Source organism: Balaenoptera acutorostrata, chromosome 1 (genome assembly GCF_949987535.1).
Source record: "Balaenoptera acutorostrata chromosome 1, mBalAcu1.1, whole genome shotgun sequence".
In the NCBI taxonomy this organism is placed as follows: Eukaryota; Metazoa; Chordata; class Mammalia; order Artiodactyla; family Balaenopteridae; genus Balaenoptera; species Balaenoptera acutorostrata.
Genome location: NC_080064.1, coordinates 145,048,141 through 145,068,193, shown reverse-complemented (window position 1 = coordinate 145,068,193; position 20,053 = coordinate 145,048,141). Strand labels below are relative to the sequence as shown.

Below are 20,053 nucleotides of genomic sequence, written 5' to 3'. Positions count from 1 at the left end.
AGGTTCAGGAAGGTTAAGTAACTTGTCCAAGGTCTCACATCTAGGACTGTGTGTGTGTGTGTGTGTGTGTGTGTGTGTGTGTGTGTGGTGGAGGGAAAGGAGTGTACAAGAGATTTGAGAGTCTCATGGCATCATTTTTTGTCATTGCTCTTTTTTGCAACTTCATCAAATCTGAATTTATGAATTTGCAGAAGCTGAAGGGACTGAGTGGGGCTGTCCCTGAAAGTTGGAGGCAATGAAAACAAGGTTGGGGGCTTTCCAAGTGGGTGCTTGATGTAGTACATCTCCTGTAAAAACAGAACTTGAACTTATGTACACACAGTAGGGAAGAAGACAGAAGAGAGGACGGACAGGAAGGCCCCAAGATCTTTTGCAGACGTTTATAACAGCCCCTTCCCTGAGATCCAGGGAGAAAGAAAGGCACAAAAAAGCACAAAGCCAGGTCAACTGTTAAAAATTATTTAATAGAAAGTCCAATGTCAAAATGTAACAATAAACAAAAATACACATGTATAAATATGTATATATAATTAGACCTGTATACCTTCTCAGACCCTTTTCAAATGAAACAGAATCATCATCATATCTTGGTGGTCAAATCAGAAATAATATTCAAGCGACGTGGACCCACTTGCGCTGTGGGGAATAATAGTACTACTGAAGAACTTTGAGGGTTCAAAGAATTCCAATCATGAGAGAGCTGGGGATATTGCCAAATGTCCTTTTCTGGAGACCCAGAGAGGGAATATGAGCAACCCCATGGCTCTGTACAGTGTACCTGATCTTTTCTTAGCACCTATAGCCACTGCTGCCTAGGGAGTCCACTCTCCTGTCGGATGGGGTTTTGAATTGTTTAAGTTTATTCTATTTGAGAGTTTGCTTGCCCTGTCTCCCAGATTAGAATCTCCTGGGGATTTTGCTTTAAGACCTTCCTATGCTTCAGGCCAAGTGCCAGCACAGTAGTTTGGGATGGATGCCGTCAAGGTGTGAGGATTTGCTCTTGAAATGGTGGTTGGTGTCCAAAGTGGCTGTGCACATATTAATACTAGGGGGCACCCAAACCCTCAGGGCTTCAGAGTGAAAATACCAGAACCTCTGTCTATAATATTTTGTATCTTATTCTTTAAAAATTTCTATGTTGTGCACTTTAAAAAATGTGCCTAATGTTTTAGTACAGAAGTATATGAATATATACTTTAAATTAATAAACATACGGGGGGGGATGCATCTCACAAGGTTTTTGCTGACAGCCACGTGTGGTCCAAACAGATGGGCACCCACCGCTTTACAGAATTCACGTGCACGTGGAGGGCTGGGCAGGCTTCCCTGCGGGGCTCCCACGCCCACCTGAGGAAGCCTCTGCAGGTGCTCAGGAGAGCAATGCCTCAAGATGATCTCCCAGACCTGAAGGAGAGCTGATGTCTCCTGATCCTGCCACTAGATTTTCCTTGAATGTAACGCCTCATCCTAAATAAAACACAAATGCCCTTGGGAAGAGCAAATACACAGCCACTGACACCTGGCAGGGAAGCATTTTGATCTCTTCCTGGTGATGGAGAGGGAATTGGACCAGGGCAGACAATGGGGAGAGGGTGCCCTAAGGCAAACCTGGCCGTATTCCATGACCACGCCCCGACCAAGGGGACCTTCCAGGACCTTCATTTTAAAGTAGGTGTATTTGAGGCCAAATATTCTGTCAGTTTCCAGCATCGTGATTACTACAGGCCGAGTTCTAATTAAAACGTCTAGGCTGGTGGGATAGTCGCGTGGGAACCACAAGACACAGAATTAGAAATTCCTCAGTAAGGAGCCAGAGGAGTATCTGGGAAAAGAGTAAGTGTTTGAGCGACAATCTTTCCAAGGGTCCAGAAGGCTGGTGAATATGCCAGGCTGCACCCAGGAGGGCAGGTGTGGAGGTCTTGCAAAAGAGGTGAGCCCCAAGCCGTCCTCAGGGCCCTCTGGGGTCAGGAGACCTGAGCCCCTCAGCTAGGAAAACTGCCTTCAGCCCCCAGTGCCTCCAACTCCTCACGGAAATTGTTACCTATTGTGGCCTTTTCTTGAGTTTCTTGCAACCATGCTGCCTCACAGCTGGTATTTTGATTCATCTAATTCTTTTTCTTCTTATAAAGTCTCTAATTATTTGTCTGGGGGCAAAGGGAAGAGAAACCCAACGCTCTGAGCTCTGAATAGGTTCTTTGGAAAACCTAAAAGGCACCGCGAGCTGTCTGCACAGAGAGACTCTGTCTGCTGTCTCTGAGCCTTCCCTGCGTCACTGGCAAAGAGCGCAGGGCTCCAGGGGCCTCCCCGTCCCCACGAGGCTCACGGCAGCTGCCTAGGCTTGCGGGTATTTTCCATGTGCACGCGATCCATCTGTGCTTTTTTGTTTCTGTTTGTTAACTCCCCTTTCTTTGGCAGGACACAGGTGCACACTGCAGACACGGCAGAGGCTCGGCCGCCAGGTATGACCCAACCCGGGGAAAGGCTGTCCAAGGGAGGCTGCCCTTCGGTAGAATGAATGGAGACCTCACACCCCCGAGTTGGGAAGCCCTAGGTGGCTTCCCGTGTATTTATCTTAGGGTACACCCTCATCCCGGGGTCTTGGCCGCCTTGTTCCCAAGAGGTATTTTTAGCCTTGGTGGTTCTACAGCCAGGTCAGGATGACCCAGAGCTGTCCCCTGTATGTCTCTAAATCCAGCCCAGGTTAAAGCTCTTGAAATCAAACACCTCTGGGGGAGAGGACAAGGAGCTGGGGGAGGGGTGGAGGAGACACAGGAATAAATCATCTCAGCGAGCAACCGTGTACCTCCACGGCGAGGAGGGAAAATCTGGTCCTGATGGGGATCACACTTACCTCGCTGGGTGACCTCGGCAGTGGGCTTCAGAGGGGGCAGAGCGTCACCTACAGCTCTCTTTATGCCCCCTGGGCTGGGTCACTGATTGCCCTGGCCACGTCCCTCTCTTCTCCCTCCTCAACTCCTAGCTCCAGCTGCTTCTCTGCACACAGGCCCTGACAACCCACGCTGTCCCTCCTTTGGCCGAGCGCCATGCTGTCCCCTCGGCCTGGAAGGCCCTTTGCAATGCTCTCCCTCAGGCCTCTGACAAACTGGAGCTTTGATGTCCCCTCTTTTAGGAAGCCCCCGATTTCCAAAGCTGGGCGGCTGTGCCTCTGAGCGCCTCCCACGGCACCCAGTAATTCCCTGCAGCGGCACTTCCCACACTGTCTTCCCCACTAATGGTGGGCTCCTCGAGGGCGGGAGCTGGGCTTGGGTCAACCGTGTATTGCTGGGGATTAGCTCAGTGCCTGGAGTATACTAGGGGCTCCAAATAATCTGTCGAATAAATGAGAGCCCGACACTGGAAGAGGCAATGCTAAAGATGTTACATCTGGGCCAACCTAGACGAAGGGGCCCCAACCCCAGTCGCTGGCGTCCCAGTGCCCCAGTGGAGCTGCTGAAGTGCCACAGTCAGGGACATACTGGCTGAGTGGGAGAGCGTGTGAGAAACGCTGGGGTATACGGCTAGACCTGGCACGTGTCCTGAGGGATGGGTCCTGTATGTGCCTGGAGCTGGGAAAGGCTGCCAGAGTCCAGGTTAAAGCCCAGGTGAGTGAAAGATGCTAGTGGCAGGCATCCTGGCACGGAGAGGGCACAAGACCTGACGACCAGCAGACCTTCATCCTCCTAGTCGAGTCTAACTCAGACTTTCGTGAGAGTGATCACTAGCTTTTCCTAGTTTGGTATTATTATAATTACACGAATGCTTTCCTAGACATTATCTTAGAGATTACAGTACAGCAAAATGCAGCTCTTCCTTGAAGTACTTCACTGATAAAGTAGTTATATATTTTTTCTCCATGTATCTTTCTGTGGGGGGTGTGTGTGTGTTAGGAAATTGATCCAAATTTAGAGTCCTATAAGGCAGCTGCCTTGTTCTGCTCCAGGAAAATAGATACGGAAAAGCTGGCTTGCAATCTACTGCGAAACTTTCCTTGCTCACTTGACTGTCAAGGGAGAACAGTCCTTGAAGATCTGGACTGAAATGCCAGAAATCAGGGGCTGTTCTATCACTTCTGGGTCTAAGCCCAGGGGTCCCCGAGGTTCTAGAGCTATTCTCAACCCTAGGGACCCTAAGGCAGTTCTGGCTGAGTTCACGGTGTTCTTTTTACTGCCTCTAAGTCTTACTCAATCAGATGCAAAGCCTTGGGCTAAAAACAACCCCTGGAAAGGAAAGAAGGGAGAATTCAGAGTAGAGAGGGAAGACAGTATTAGAATAAGGCCTTTGGTTTAGGGGTGAGTCTTGGTGAATTAAAGCAATTTCTCTGGCTTCCAAGAGATAAGAGCCATTTCCTACATCATCTTGAAGGAATTTGACAGCTACCATGTCAGAAAGAGGCAGGAATCTTGACAACAGTTTTCATAAGAAAACTGGACATAGCACCCCCTTGACACAAGGAAATTCTTTTGATTCTTTCAAGCTAAGTAAGTGAGGGTGGAGGCAGGTCCCCTCTAGGCAGCACCTTTAACAGTTGCCATGGAGACATGAGTCATCTTCTTTAGAGGTTGTGCCTTTAGAAGCAAAGAGAGGAACTCTGGGGAATTCTTGGGCTCTTCTGACCTTGGAACAAATTAGTTAAATGCCTATCCAAGTCACTACATGACTATCTAAAACATTTAAGGTCTTGAAAGAGATTCACATCTAGTTTCAATGCTTAAACTAGCCTGGAAAATATAGAGGCCCCAGTCCAAAGATCAAAAAGAGATGTCAAACCCTAGCTCACAAGAAAGGATTTCAAGTTAATGGTCCAGGTATTGCCTTTCCTCCACCTTTGGAGATCAGACTCTCCTAAACTTCTCCGGAGGTTAAGGCTTTTCACCTTAAAAAGATGCATCCTGGGATGAAACAAGCCTTGGGACCCAGGAAAGAAATCAGAATACTCAAAAGCCTGTTCTGGTCACATCTGATACCTAACTGCAGATACCAGCCTCCTTCTCCACATGCTGAAAGGATTCCAAGGAAAGAGATATGCGCCTGAAATCCCAAAGCCGTTCCCTTCTGGGCACTAACACCCTGCTGGCCTCTCCTGGTTTGTTTGTAGCTTTATCAGATATAGGAAGGCCAAGTAAAACACTCCCCATGAGGAAACCAAGCTGGTGGTGAGCCAAGGAGAGATTCTGGAAAAGGGAGATGCCCCCAAAGGGCTGTTTTCACAGTGTCGCATTGCAAAGGGCATAGTAATAATAAAAAAGAATAGGAAAACACTTGAATGACATCTTTCCTTCTTTCAACATGGCCATTTATGTTGGATATAGGAATTCTACACTTAAGATACACCACTTAGAACATGGGGGTAATAGGTTCACTTCCCAGGATTACTGTGACAAGACAATTATAAAAATGCCTAGCACAGTTATCTGACAATGGGGCTCAGTGTCCCTGGGTTCATGACAACCACACAGCTTAACAGCCTGTGACCTCACTCGTGCCTGGTGGCCTCGAGGGTAAACACCACGTCTCGTCACCCCCAGATCGGAGGAGGGGGCCGAGGACCAGGGTCTGCCTTGGGGAAGTCCTACCCTGGCCGCTGGACCCCGTGGCTGCAGCTCTGCGAAGAAGCTCAAATGCAGCCGTTCGTTTGGAGGCCACAGGGCATGGATCGGTCACACGTGGTTCCTGTGAGGGACCACATGCGTGTCGTTCACGTGCACTGTGATGGAAGACCCCACTGGCCTGGATCCTTCTTTGGCTTCAAGAGGAGGATTTTTATCTCTTGGGGTTGGGCCAGAGTGAAGTCCACGGGACTTCTGGAGACCATCCCCAGGCTGACGTTCAGACCTGACGGCATACGCTCTCATTTAGGGTCCGGGCTGAGAACTCCTGATACCGTACAGACCCCTGCTCAGTGGACTGCTGTCTTATCAAAGCAGCACAGTTCTGGTGATAACTTGAGGGGGAGAATAGCAGTGTGTGTGGGTGTGTGCGTGGGTGTGTTCTCCCCACCCCCTGCAGCGGTGATCAACACTGGGGAGGTGGACAATCCATCCTTTGATATTTTTGGCTTAAGAAACAGTTTAACCTGAAAAGGTGCGTGAGGACCATGGCTCTCCAGCTCCTTCTCAAGTCTCCACCCAGTTCTGTCCGTTCTTTTTAGATGCCCATCAGCCTGGGCTGAGAGCAGTCATTTCTGGAGCTTTGAAGCCACTTGCCTGGCCTACTGGCTCAACTGAAGTGACATTTCTCCCATCAAGAACTGGCTCGACCAGCCTCCCTTAAACACACATTTGGGAGATGAGCCTTTTTAATGCCATCCCCTTAGCTGGAGTGGAAGATGGACCACTTATTTTTCCATTCCGGCTCATCAGTGAGCTGTCGTCACTCTGTCAGTGGTTCCCCACTAAATACAGCCCGGAATCCAGGGATGGGGATGCTTTCTGGCTCCCATCACGCTTTTTCTTAGCAATTAATCATCATAAGAGTCACCGTATACGTAGCCCAGGCTTTGTGCTAGGCAATTCCTACACGTCATCTCATTTAAGACATTCAACCACTCTGAAGAGGTTAAGTAATAATATGCCTATTTTGCAGATAAGGAAACAAGAGTCAGGGAGATTATCTATCTAACTCGGTTTAGATCACAGAGCTAGTAAGTCATGGAAACCTGGATGTGATCTTTGACCTCTAGACTCCAGAAACCTTCGCCCTTTTTGATCACATCGGGGAGAACCTCCTTCATCCGGTTCTTTGGTGGTGACGGTGGTATTTAAGCAGGAGTGGGAGTGACGGTTCAGCCACCGCCGCTGAGCCGGGGAAGGATCCCCGTGTCCCCTCACGTTGCAGGAGACGGAGCGGGGTGAGGGATGTGCGAGGAGTGGGTACTTACGCTTTGCCAGAACTCTCCTCAGGATTGTCTGCAACTCAAAGGCAGAGATCTCTGCATCCTGTGGACATGCAACCAGAGCGTCGTTATTGGCTCCCTTGGGGCTGGTGAAGCACGGAGCAGCAGACGTGTAACGGGTGTCTGCTCTGGCTGGGCCCGCGAGGCGCGTTAGAGCTGGGGTGGGGAGGGGTCTGTGGATGTGCATTTCTAACAAGCCCCCAGGAAACGCTGCTGCCGCCCCCAGACCGCACTACAAGGAGCACAGCCACAGCCCAAGTTTTTGATAGTGTTTTCATGCACAATGTGCTGCAGGCAGAGTTCATTCGCCATTGCTCTGCTGTAGAGAATATAAAGAATACATTCTCCATTCTACCCATGTCTGTGGTCTTTTGACTCAGTTCTCTATACCCTTCCTCGCACCCAGCTTGCCTTCCTCTCCCTTTAAAACCCAGATCTGGCTTCCTGCAAAGCTGGTTGGGACCGGCTGTCTCCAAGAACTGGCCCAGCGCTTTTTCTGTGGCCCTTGATGCCAGGGCTCCTCAGATGTGGTGCAGGTACCTCTGTTCACGTACACATATTGTGTAACTGGGGGACAAGCCCCATTATTTAAGACCAAGACTGACATTGTGCGTTCTTGGGGGGTGTGTGTGTGTTTCAATCAGTGGGGAAATATGTCTCTATGATGCCCCTTCCCTTAGAAACCAGGAGGGAGGGAGGCAGACAGGCAGGCGGAGGCATGGAGCCGGTGGCGCCTGCTTTAGCTCTGATGAGGAGGCCCAGGTAAGCCGACGGTGGACACCTGAGGGAGCTAGTGTCCCCCACATGTGGAGGAGAATGACTTTGGAGTCGTTGGAAGAAGAGGCCTGCTAACTTCGTAGTGGATGGAAGCCTAGATGCCCCAGGGATTTCTTTTTTAAGAACAGGGAAGGCTGACACTCTGTTGCTTGCATCCTTGAGATTGAAAACCCTCCACGTCCCCAAATATTTTTGTGGCAATCAAAGAGAGGCGGCTGAGTTCCACGTCTCAGTTGCAGTGGCACAGAGCAAACAAAACAGCCACAAGGAGAGGCCCAGAGTCCTCAGGCAGGAGGATCACAGCCAGAGCCGACCCCATCCCCACCCCCCCACCCCCCCACCGACAGCAGAAGCCCCTGGCGAGGCCTCGGGCAAGGAATCTGAGCGGAAATCCCAGTTACGTTTGTCATTCCTCTTTGCTTTTTGTTCAGTTTGTTTCCTCTCCCCCCTTAGACTGAAGTCTCCTTGAGGACAAAGATGGTCTCTTCCTTTGTGTCAAGCAGGACGCACAGCACAGGGGTTTGGGGAACACTTACCTCCCCTGCCAACTGGGCAAACAGCCTCCTGAATCCATCATCGATGTCGTCCTCGCTGACATCAATCTGGAAGGCGAGGCACGGAAGTGAGACGCAGTGACACGCAGTGACGCAGTGACCAGCAGGTGCCTGGTCTCCCTTCTGGGGCGGCCTCCCCTCCCCGCTCAGTTACCCTCTCTCCCTCTCTCAGGCCTGAATTCTAAGGTTACCGGGATTGAGACAAAGGACAGTGTGAGGAATTAAGGAGTTTTTTTTCCAATTAAAACACATAAGAGGGACTATAAACTATGTGGGAAGGAGTTACACTCTAATTTCTCACATAGGCATCTTCTCCAACATTCCACCAAAATGGCCTTTTATGATCTCACTAATGGGGACTCAGAAGTGTAGAGACTAGCTGGCCTGGTCTGGAACGACTCTGAACGTGGTGAGAGCACAGCCGTGAGGCCCTTGGAAATTATTCCACATCTCACTGAGTACACGGAGCTCCAGCAGCTGAGGAATAACGATCGTCAAGCCACTGCGGGCACCAGGAGGGAGGGAGGAGCGCTCCTTCCCATTTGCGTGCTTTCCTTCCTCAACTCTGGACTCTTAGGTTGGGTCTGAAATTCCTGAGCCGTAGTCCTCAAAGCCCTCAGGATTTACCACTGAATCACAACTCCCAGAACTCTAGGGAACCTGAAAGATCTTGTCGTGCAACGTTTCCATTTTGTTGATGAGAAAACTGAGGTCCAGAAAAGGGAGCGACAAGACCGTCCACTGCTCAGAGCAGCCTGGTGTCCCGTCCCCCAGGCACCCCGTGCGTGCGGGCTACATGCAGGGGACCGTCCAGCCCCACGCACCGGCCACAGCCGGGGCAGGAGGCGCTCTCACACCCCCAGGCCAGGGCCGCACCCTAGTTTCAAGCTGTGCTCGTGAAATCCTGGGGGCCTCCTAAACCCTTGGGGTTATTTTCTGCTCCGCTGCTCCTGGGTTGTTCAGGACAGAGCGGGTGGGGCTCAAGCAGTACGGTATCTCTTCAAGGTTGGCCTCGATTTCATCGTCGACGACTCTGGAAACAGAAGGAAACTGTGTGTTACTGAAAAGGGAGTGTTGCAGAAATCCCGGCTTAAAATGGAACTGCGCCGTTAAACCCAGCATGGGGTGGGCACAGGGGGGTTTTCTGCACCCCAAGTTTCTGTGACAACACATCCCCTACTGCAGAAATTACAGTTAGAAATGATCCAAGGAAGTGTCCTGGCTAAAACAACTTGGAGAGTCAGAACTGTTTTGTTTGCTAGTTTTCAACCTCCATCGAAGAGGACAGGCTTCCCCGGTTAACTACGGTGCTGGCGCTCTGGCCTGGAGGCACAGCTCGTAGGTTCCCTCTGAAACGCTCTGTGCCACCATAAATCTTCACACGGAGGATCATGCAGTGTACCCTGCTGCCTACCAGCTCTGCCGAGGGTGGGAGAAGGCAGGGAGGCCTGGGTGAGATTTCGGCTGAAGCTCGGGCCCTGGTTAGTTTATCCCACACACAGTCCTGTGTGCAGGGCTGGGTCCTTCTCCACAGTGAGGGAAATTCCTTCTCTGCCGTGCACTGTCTTGGAGCCCGGGCGATCCCTGCTCCTCCCTCCCACTGCCCCCCACCTCCATCCCACATGGATCTGAGCATGTGGCACAAGGTCAGAGGGGGACACGGCAGCTGCCACGCCCCCTGCTTCCCACACCCTGGCCCTCTGGGGCCCAGCCTCCTATCAGTTCTAGAGGGTTCTAGGGCCTTCCAGTAAATCTTGTGCTTAAGTTGCCCAAGGCTGATTACATCTCACGCAGTCAAGGGCCCAGCTGAACAGACACGGCTGAGGCAGCAGCCGTCGTGAATTGAGGCCACGCTGACAGCGGTGTCAAGGGCCCAGCTGAACAGACACGGCTGAGGCAGCAGCCGTCGTGAATTGAGGCCACGCTGACAGCGGTGTCAGCCAAAAATGGTCCCTGAACATCGGGGCTCCAGTGAGGAAGCGGGAGCCCCTGCAGACCTCGTGACTGTAGCGGGGAGAGGCTCTGGGGACATCTGAGGGACCGCTGGGATTGGCACTTAGACCCTCGGCTCTGCCAGGCTGGTGGGCTGGGAATGCAGGGATTCAACCAGCACTGCCCCAAATGACAGGCATTTGCAATCTGCTCTACAGCCATCCCTTTCTCATCAGAAAGATCCCGAGTGTCTATTTTCTTTGCTGACCCGAGGACAGTACTAACGTTCTTCGACACCTCAAGTCCTCACACTAAGCCTTCGAAGCAGGCGGGTACTACAGGAAAAAAAGCTGACGAGCAGAGGAGCGAGGGGGCCCAGGCGGGTCAGGAACAAGGGGTGGGGACGAGGAGGGCTGAACGACTTACTGGTAGTCGGCTTTCTTCTCGGAAAAGACCCGGATGCAGAAGTCCCCGTCCTTGTTGGGCTCGAAGGTGGACGGCACCAGGATGTACTCCCCCGGGGGCAGCTTGAAGCGGTTGAGCACCTCCCGCAGGTTGATGAAGGTGTCCGACCGCTCCCTCGCTCGGTGTGTCAGGAAGAAGTTCTTGCTCAGGTGGATGTTGGTCTGTCCTGTGAACTGGTGAAGAAACGGGAGCAAGTGGGAGTGGAGGGTGGAAAGGGCTCCAAGCACCGTCCTCTCCACTCATCCAGACAAGAGGCTCACAGCGACAGCTCTGCATCATCTGAGATAAAAAGCTAACTTTCTACCCCAAACAGGAACTCAGAGGCACACACGGCAGGGGACCCACATTCACCCCCCCGTCTTCAGATGCCCCATCGCTCCACTCGGACAGAGGACCTCAGCCTTCCCCTCACGACTCAGGGACATTAAAGTGCCCTCGGCCGGGATCCACTCAGTTCTGTGTGGTATAGACACACTGACACAAGCAGCCAGGACCGTGGCGAGGAGGGGGCCCAGCTCTCAAACGTGGGGTGTCAGTCCGACCACGGCATCCACAAAGGCCCAGCACGCCACCAACTGCCCTGTCCTGTGTGTCGACTTGAATAACTGTGGCCTTTAAAAACACACACTGCGACTGTGTGTCTCACCTGCTCAGTTAAGCTGAACTGTGGGCCTACTAAGCGCTCTCACATATCACAGTGCATCCCAATAGTCTGGCGAGGTGGAGGGTTGACCAGTTTTACTGACGAAGAAACTGAAGTCCAGAGAGGACAGGTTACTTGTCCAAGGTCACACAGCCTGCAAATGGCAGAGCTGGGAATGGGGTCCAGGCCTCTTTCTGTGCTCCCCCATCTTCTCCTAATACCACCGCAGGGCTCATCATTTCCCTTTAGGCCTGTTTTAAGAGCACTATAGGACTCCGGGAAGAGTCTCCTGCAGCCCCAGGACCACGGACCCTCCACCCGGGACTAAATGTGTGCAGTGGCTTTGCCAGGTCTGGGGAGACAGCACGCCCCGTGGTGACTGCCCCAGCTGCCTTACCCTGTGCTTAGACCCTGGGATCTGGGACCTGAGCAACCTCACCGGGGCCCAGAGGGGCTGGGGACTGGTCCTTCACTGCCACCAGCCCCTGCCCAGGCTTCACAAGACCCCGGAGCCAGCAGTCTAAGCCTCTTCCTTGTTGGTGAACCTGAGCCCCCAGGGACGGCGGCTGACGCGACCCAGACGTACCTCCTCTGGAATCTGCAAATAAAGGAGAACACGCTGAATTCAGACTCTGGAAAAGCTCCAGAAAGAAATGTCACCACTGAGATGGTCTCCTTTGCTACCCACCTTTCTCTGTAGCTTTAGCAATAGGAACTAAGTCAACCCGGTAATTATTTCCCAAGGAATTCAACGTATTCCCACATTAAAAAAAAAAATCTTATGAGCCGGCAATAATGTGCATGAGCCCTTAGCACCGTTCTTAACTTATAGAGCAAGAAACCGAGGCCTGGAGCTGTGAAGTGACCTGGCTGACCTGTCTGAGGTCACCCAGCTGCCTGTAGCAAAGCCCACACCCCACCCTTGTCGCCAGGGAAAGCAGGGCTGCAGGAAGCAGCACAGGGGCTGGGAGCCAGCAGGTGCTGGTTCTAAGCTTCTGCCAGCCACATCCATCCATATTTCCTCAAGCAAGTCATTTCCCTTCTCTGGCCTCAGTTTCCTTATCTCTAAAACAGGACCAAACTATCATGCAGGTCCTTCTCGGCTCTGAAAGCCCATGGCTGGATTTCCAAGTCTGGGCTGTGTGTCACAATTCAGTCTGCATTTTTCTTGCAGCTATTCTGTCCCAGATCTGAAGTCCTCAGCTCCTACTTCAGAGACTGAGAAGCTTGGAATTATGTGCATTTTTAGAAATGATGGTGCTTGCCCAGCTCCACCTGCTGGTGAGTGAGCAGGCAGATCGTTGCCCCATGGGCGGCAGCCGCGTTTCCCTGCTGAGTGAAGTGAGCAGACAGCCTTCTCCCCGACACTGTGTCTGACTCCTACATGCCGTGCTGGGAGCCCGGCTCTCAGGGTTCGGTGGGAGACCTGATGTGTAGTATTTCCATGCTGTACATACCGCCCCCTCCCTGCCATGGTTGTTTTCAGGCTGCCCACGTGACCTCACTGAATGTTGGGCTGGGAAGAGTGGGCCAGCTCCAGCATATCACTGCGGCCCGCCCATCACACCAAAGTGCACCCCACTTCAGCTGCTCTGAAGTCTTCCTTGCACCCCTCTTCTCCCACTGCTCACCCCAGGCCAGGAGCAGCTCTTCTCTGTGCGGGAGAAGGGAGAGGGAAGGGGACCGGGCCCAGCGTGTTGGGTCAGTTGGTTTGGAATGAAAGGACATGGGGGCAGTGAGAGCGCCTGTGTTGGGTGCGGGGCTCTACCCGGCCGAGCCCTGGTGGGAGCAGAGGACCAACCGCTCCCTTGCCCCGAGGACGGGCTCTGCCCAGCGGGACGGGACCTGCTGGTTCAGTTCCTGCCCTCACAGTGGTTCCTGACATGGTCCAGTATACTCTGCCCTCATCTTACATCTGTTCTGTTCTTCGGAGATTGGTGGCCAACCAGAGTGCCAGGCCTGGGGGAAGTGAGAAGGGACACGGAGGCCATTTGAAAGAGCGGGACTCGCCGGAAGCTGGCTGCAGGGGAAGGGGGTCTCCTGGTGACCCAGACCAATTGCAGGGACCTCCCTGCATGAGTCTCTTAAGACTGGCCCGGCCCATGGCTTTGCTTTTCCTTGGCCAAGCTCCCGGCCTGGGGTCCCATCTCCAGGTCTGCCTCTGGGGTTGGCCTTTGTCGCAGGGGCTGACACGAGCCAAGGAGGAAGGGAAGGAGGAGCCCCAGCCCTGTGGACGCCCCTCCCATACCTCATAGATGCCGAAGCCAATGGTATGCATGTCCTCGCCCATCTTTCTCTGCCGCCGCCGGTGCTTCTGGATGAGACCCACCAGGAAGGTGCAGCCATTCTCCCCGTCCTCCTGGTCCTCGTCCTCCTCCTCCAACTTGATCAGGTACTGAGGGTTCATCCAGAAGGTATCTGTAGCCAGAAGGGGCCGGGGTCAGTCACTCAGAACACAGGAGCCCAGCGTGAACAGGTGTGCATGGGGGGATGAGGCGCCGAGGCCGTGCTGGTCTCAGGGGTTGGAGGCTGCCCGGAGGGGGATGAAGATGGGCAGGGGGGGATGGCAGGGCAGAGGAACCACAGACCAGGGCTGGGTGGCAGCCCGTCCGGGTGGGAACAGGCCATGAACAGCGGAGGGCTGGGGGTTTGTCTGAACCTTATGGGAACCTAAATTAGAAACTCCCCTTTGCAGTTCTCTCTCGCTCGCCCTCAGGCTGGCCGGGCTTGGGAGGCATTCCTCATCCTGGAACAGGGTGGTCAGAGCTGAGGCCCAGATCTCCTTTGGCTCAGCTGTGATATCTCCCCGTGGTATCTTCCCCTCACCAGGCTCTAACTCGGGGGTCAGAGATGGCCCAGCTGGCCTGGCTGGGGAGACTTGGGGACTAGGTCTGCATCCCCCTCAATGAACCCAGAGGCCAGGAACATCCTGTGCACATTCTCAGCCTCTTGTTCTGTGTCCCCGTCCTCCTGGGCCTGTCCCCTTGCCCACTCCCATGGTGTCTCTGCCCTCCCCACTTTCAAAACCTATTTGCAGGAAGGAACTGAGATTCATTCAGGTTAAGGATAATTAATGTGATCTCCTTCCTTTCCCTAACAACATTCTACTTGTGGAAATAAAGGTATCTAGTGTAGGGTTTGGCAAACTACGGCTCTATGGGCTGCTGGCTGCCTGTTTTTACCAATAAAGTTTTATGAGAACACAGGCATATCTATTCATTTAAGTATGGCTGCCTTCGGGCTACAGCAACAGTTGAATAGTTGCCATAGAGACTAGATGGCCCACAGAGCCAAAAGTGTCAACTATCTGGCCCTTAAGAGAGTTTGCCAACCCCTGATCTAGTGGGTAGGAGACACAGTCTTATCTGAGGCAGAGGACCATCCCAGCACCTCCGGAACTTGCTTGGTGGCTGCATACATGGCCTCAGCCATGAGGTGAAGGACTAAAAGCACCAGAGCTGGGCTTCCCTGGTGGCGCAATGGATAAGAATCCACCTGCCAATGCAGGGGACACAGGTTCGATCCCTGGTCCAGGAAGATCCCAGATGCCACAGAGCAACTAAGCCCGTGCGCCACAACCACTGAGCCTGTGCTCTAGAGCCACAACTACTGAAGGCCACGTGCCACAACTACTGAAGCCCGCGTGCCTAGAGCCCATGCTCGGCAACAAGAGAAGCCACCGCAATGAGAAGCCCGCGCACCGCAATGAAGAGTAGCCCCCGCTCGCCACAACTAGAGAAAGCCTGCACACAGCAACGAAGACCCAATGCAGCCAAAAATAAATAAATTAAAAAAAAAAAAAAAAAAAAAAAAGCACCAGAGCTAGAGGCACCAATCTGCTAGTCCCAGGCTGACTACTTGCTCTGTGGCCCAGGTATGCCACTGAGAGCCTCGGTTTCCTCATCTGTAAGAAGAGAATCAATATATGACCATGACTTGCCACTGCAGTACTTAAAGACTGACTCCACAGTCAGACTGCCTGGGTTCAATTCCCAGGCACAGTCAAGGCTGTGTGGCCTTGGGCAAGTCACTTAACCTCTCCAAGCCTCAGTCCCCTCATCTTAAAGATGGAGATGATAATAAAGTGCCTGCCTCAGAAGGCTGTTGTGAGGATTAAATGGAGTAATATATTAATAAATCACTTAGCACAGTTCCTAGCACCCAATGTATGTTCCATAATTGGCAAATGTCATCATGATGGGACAATTTCTGAGTGGGAGAGGGCAGAGGAGGACTGGGCCATCAAGGCAGAAGAGTCAGGGGAATAAACAAAAGATAAACCAGAGGAGGAATCCTTGCCCCCATCTGAGCAGGACCCCATCAACATCTGCTGAGTGAATTGGGCACAAGAGGATTGCTGGGCAACAAGCAGGGCCTGGATGTGCAGAGGCCCAGTGGCTGAGGTCCCCCTGCTGGGCTAGGCTGCGTGGGCTTCGTGTGGATAAAGTAGCCCATGGGTATGAAGCGGGATTAACGCTGCCTCAGTGGGCGTCGGGGAATCTAGGGCCTGGAGAGGAATCACAGAAACAGCACGTCTTGGGTTCTGTGTGGGCAGGGAGGCAAGTGAGTGCAGAAGGCAAGGGGCTGAGGAGACAAGAAGCGTGTTGAGGTGGAGACGCAGGGAGAAGAGGCAGAGGGTCCTGGTGGGTAGGAGCGGCCAGGATGGGGTGCAGCACTCCAGGGTGGGGCGGTGGCAGGGTGCTCACTCGGGTAGTTCCTGCAGCCGCCCGCGGTGGAGCCCCGCCTCCAGTTCCCATCCATCTTGGTGAGTTTCCACTTCTTGTAGGCGTCACTGGTCAGCGTGTCAGGGGTCAGGCTGCAGATCTCCAGGCGGGAATAGTGCCTCAGGAAGTCATTGAAAGACATCCTGCAAAAGGACGCAGCACCCAGGTTACCGGAGGACACACGGATAAGCCTGGACCTTCTGCCCAAGGCCAGACTAGGACCCAGTCAGGGCCAGGCAGAGCTGCTAGGAGACAGCACCTCGGGGCCACATGGCCACCAGGTCCGCCACTGGAAGGTGCCAATTCTAGTCCTGGTGCTACCACCTTCTAGCCAGGTGACCTTGAGCAAGTTACTTAAGCCTCTGTGAAACTCAGAACTCTCATCTGTAAAAATGGGGGCCACGTATATCAAATGAGACGAAATACGGCTGCTCATTTGGTAAAATGCTAGTACTGTACAGACGTAGGTGGTCCCAGAGTAGCACAGACACAGCCGCGTGGGCCCACTGCTACTCTCCAAGGGACCCATTTCTTGAGGCCTGGGGATGAATCTCTAGGAACTGGTTGGGAGAAAGGCCCATCTTTCCCCTCTTTTCTCCTGGGACCTGAACATGCCTGCAGGAATTCTTAGCCTTGTCTGCTGAGTTGCTCAGCTTTGAAACCCTACTGCTGAGATGGACAAGTTGAAGAGGTTCAAGAATTTTTTTGTTCAGGGTCTTATAGTGAATTTAAAACAACAACAAAACCAGGATCCCACGCCCCTGCTCCCTCAACACGATCATCTCACTCCTTTTCTAGTAAAGATCAGACACCTCTTTCCCTAAAGCCTAAGGATCTTACCAGAATTCCCCATCTTCATGCTGTCTGGTCAGGCTTTCCCTCACCTCAGGGTCAATAGTTGTCCAGTTTGGGCAGCTGGAAAACCAAGCAATGGGAGAGGCATTAGAAACTAGTGCGGGACGATGACTTCTCCCCAAGATGCCCCAAAGTTGAGGACCGGGGACGTGCTCTCCCACCTGAGGGCCCAGAACCCAGTACGGGAGAGGAGTAACACACAGGTGGCTGAGAGGTGCAGGGCAGCAAGGTGAGAGGATACATTATCCTGGAAGATGGTGGCAAGGAAGATTCCAGAAAATGAACACAGCCCATCAGAGAGACATGAAGTAGCATCAGTGGCCCAAACTGAGATGGGCCTGTCAGCTCTTTTAAGGGGTGGCTGGAAATTCGATGTAGGGGAGGGGGCGCTCATCTTGGCCTCTGCAGCTGACCCGCAGGCCCTGGCAGGCGTCTCTATGCCATGGCAGAGGCTGCCAGGGAAAAGGTGAAGAACTGTGGGTGCTGGGCTGTGGAGGAGGACGGGGAGACGGGAGCAGAGCAAGACCATGAGAGGGGCTCACAGAGTTCACCCCAGAGAGTCGAAGGTCTAACAGGCCTACCAGGAACCCTGGACATCAACGGAAGGACTTCTCTCTGGTCATAGACACAAAGTTTACATCCTTGGGATAGAACGAGTGCTTGGGGGAGGAAGGGTGTATTTTTTCCCTGAAGATCCAATAGCAAGGTGACGCCAAGCTAGGGAAGGGAGGAACCATGAGGTGATGAAAGGATGAGCATCCCAGGAGCCCTGGGCCTTGTAAAGGCACCCAGATGGCTGGAGTGCACTGGTTAAGAGCCTAGAGGGCCACCAGCCCCAGGGGTCCCACTCGGGGTGGCCTGTGCTCTTGGGGCTTTATTCTCACCATGGCTACCACGCCCCCCCTCTCCTCAGCTCCCCAGAACCCCCTGGAAAGAGTGCCCCTACCCCAGCTCCCGACCCTGCCCTCCTCACTTGTCGTTCCACTGCCCGGTCCACTCCACCTCTCCCCAGGGATTCCGGATGCGGATCAGCTTCTGCAGGCTTCCTCTGCTTTCCACCTGCAGGAGGGGTGGGTGAAGGAGAGGGGAGAGATGTTGAGTTCAAGCCAGGCCTGGAGGTTCTCCGGCCCAAAGCCCCTTTTTCTCCATGAGCCAGGGGCGGGAGGCGTCAAGTCCATGTAATAAGGGGGATCACGAAAGGGAGAGAGAGGGCCTTGACTCCCAGACCCTTGCTGCTGCTCAGCTTTGGCAGCTCCCAGGGTCTGGCCCTTGGAGGACCAGGGCTCTTTAACCTCTATCCCGAGTCTGAGGCACAAATGTGCTTGTTCTAGACTCTGCGTTGGCACGTCGCCTCTGAACCTCAGTTTAACTAACTATAATAGGGTGTACTTTTGTCACAGGAGCTCCATCAAATGAACACTGGTGATGACAAGCAAATGCAGTGCATGAATCTTGATTTAAACCCTGGACTGGGGGCACTGAGGGTACTATAAAGGACATTTTGGAGCAACTGGGAAAATGTTTACATGGACTATATATTAGATCATGCTATTGAATTAATGTTTATTTCTTCAGCATGAAAATATTACTGGGATTACGTAAGAGAGTGTCCTTATGGGTAGGAGATAAATGCTGAAGTATTTAGGAGCGAAGTGTCCATTGTGACATCTGCAATTTACTTCCAAATGGCTCAGAAAGAAAGTACACATACATAGAGACAAAACAGATGTGGAAAATTTCAACCATCCTTGAATCTGGAAAAATAGCATATGGATGTTTATTATACTATTCTGTCAACTTTTCTGTAGAATTGAAATTTTTCAAAATAAAAAGATATATGCGGGGGTGTTAAATAAAACAAAGATTCATGGTTAAAAACAAAGAGAGAGAGAGAGAGCACTGCACATGTCAGAAGACCTGGGATCCAGTCCGGGTTTTGTAGTTAACAGTGGATGGTGGCTACCTTACAGTATTTATAGTATAAAAAAAACAAACCAAAAACACAGCAAAGTCCAGGACAGCGACCTGCTTAGACACAATGTGTCAGGTACAGTCTGAGCGCTTTACATATATTAACTTGTTTGAATCACCTCAACAATCTGCAATGGATTTTTTAAATAATTAATTAATTAATTAATTTTTGACTGCATTGGGTCTTCGTTGCTGCGCGCGGGCTTCTCACTGCGGTGGCTTCTCTTGTTGCGGAGCACGGGCTCTAGGCACGCAGGCTTCAGTAGTTGTGGCACGCGGGCTCAGTAGTTGTGGCGCACAGGCTTAGTTGCTCCGCGGCATATGGGATCTTCCCAGACCGGGGCTCGAACCCGTGTCCCCTGCATTGGCAGGCGGATTCCCAGCCACTGCGCCACCAGGGAAGTCCCTACCATGGATATTGTTATTACTGTTTCTAATTTAAATTTGAGGAAACTAGGGGGCAGAAGAGAGTTTAAATAACTGCCTAAGGCCACACAGCTGGCAAGAGGCAGAGTCAGATTTGACCACTACAGTAATTGGGGCACCAATGCTTCTGTGAGATCAAATGTGAAAGCACTTTGAAGAGGATGGAACACTACACAGATGCAGTGTTGTTGTATTCCCTTAGCTGGTCCAGAAGAGCGAGACAATTCTGGAACTCAGTGGCACAGAGCGCCTGGACCGACCCGCGGCCAGCAGAGGGCAGCGCACGGCCGGCAGGGGCTGGGGAGGGCCGGCCCATCCCCTTGGCCCTGAATTTCAGCGAGGACTGGGGAACGCGGGCCCCACCCTCAGCAAGCAGCAAAAATGGCTTTCGCCATCATGTGAGCAAGAGAAAGACCCCTGAGAATGCCTGCCAGGCGTTACCTCCTCGGCGCCAGTGACCGAGTACGCGTGCCCCTTCACCAGCTTCTGGAAGGTGATGGCCTCCGAGTCTGCAGCACTGGTGATCTGGAAACGCGGGAGAATCAGTCCCAGCCCGGCCGCCGCATCCCGCCTCCTCCCTCCCTCCCTCCGTTGCTCAGGGCTCAGCAGGGCCTTGGCCCGGGTGGAGGGCCCCCGCTCCCGCCTGGAGGCCCTCCTACTACTTCTTTGAGGTGCTGACGGGTTATTCACAACCAGAGAAGAGGCTGAGGGCAGCCCTCTGGGAGAGCGGCACTTGCACTCATGTGTGTGCCAGGCGCAGTCACAAATTCCCGCAGGAAAGGGCACACCGTGGAGGGGACTCAGGACACACACC

At 52.8% G+C, this 20,053-nt stretch overlaps 1 protein-coding gene across 1 annotated transcript in view; it reads right to left on the bottom strand.

Moving 5' to 3' along the window:
- Positions 1–445: 445 nt before the first annotated feature.
- LOC130704579 (calpain-2 catalytic subunit-like) overlaps positions 446–20,053 on the bottom strand; it is a 20,599-nt gene continuing 991 nt past the window's right edge. The window contains exons 2-11 of the mRNA XM_057526017.1: positions 19,681–19,957; positions 17,816–17,901; positions 16,828–16,902; positions 15,970–16,130; positions 13,512–13,681; positions 11,850–11,861; positions 10,582–10,793; positions 9,100–9,256; positions 8,206–8,271; positions 446–6,935 (exon numbers count right to left, since the gene is read on the bottom strand). Of these exons, the coding sequence (XP_057382000.1) occupies positions 9,139–9,256; positions 10,582–10,793; positions 11,850–11,861; positions 13,512–13,681; positions 15,970–16,130; positions 16,828–16,902; positions 17,816–17,901; positions 19,681–19,957 (1,111 nt within the window). The 3' untranslated portion in view covers positions 446–6,935; positions 8,206–8,271; positions 9,100–9,138. The remainder of the gene's footprint in view (positions 6,936–8,205; positions 8,272–9,099; positions 9,257–10,581; positions 10,794–11,849; positions 11,862–13,511; positions 13,682–15,969; positions 16,131–16,827; positions 16,903–17,815; positions 17,902–19,680; positions 19,958–20,053) is intronic.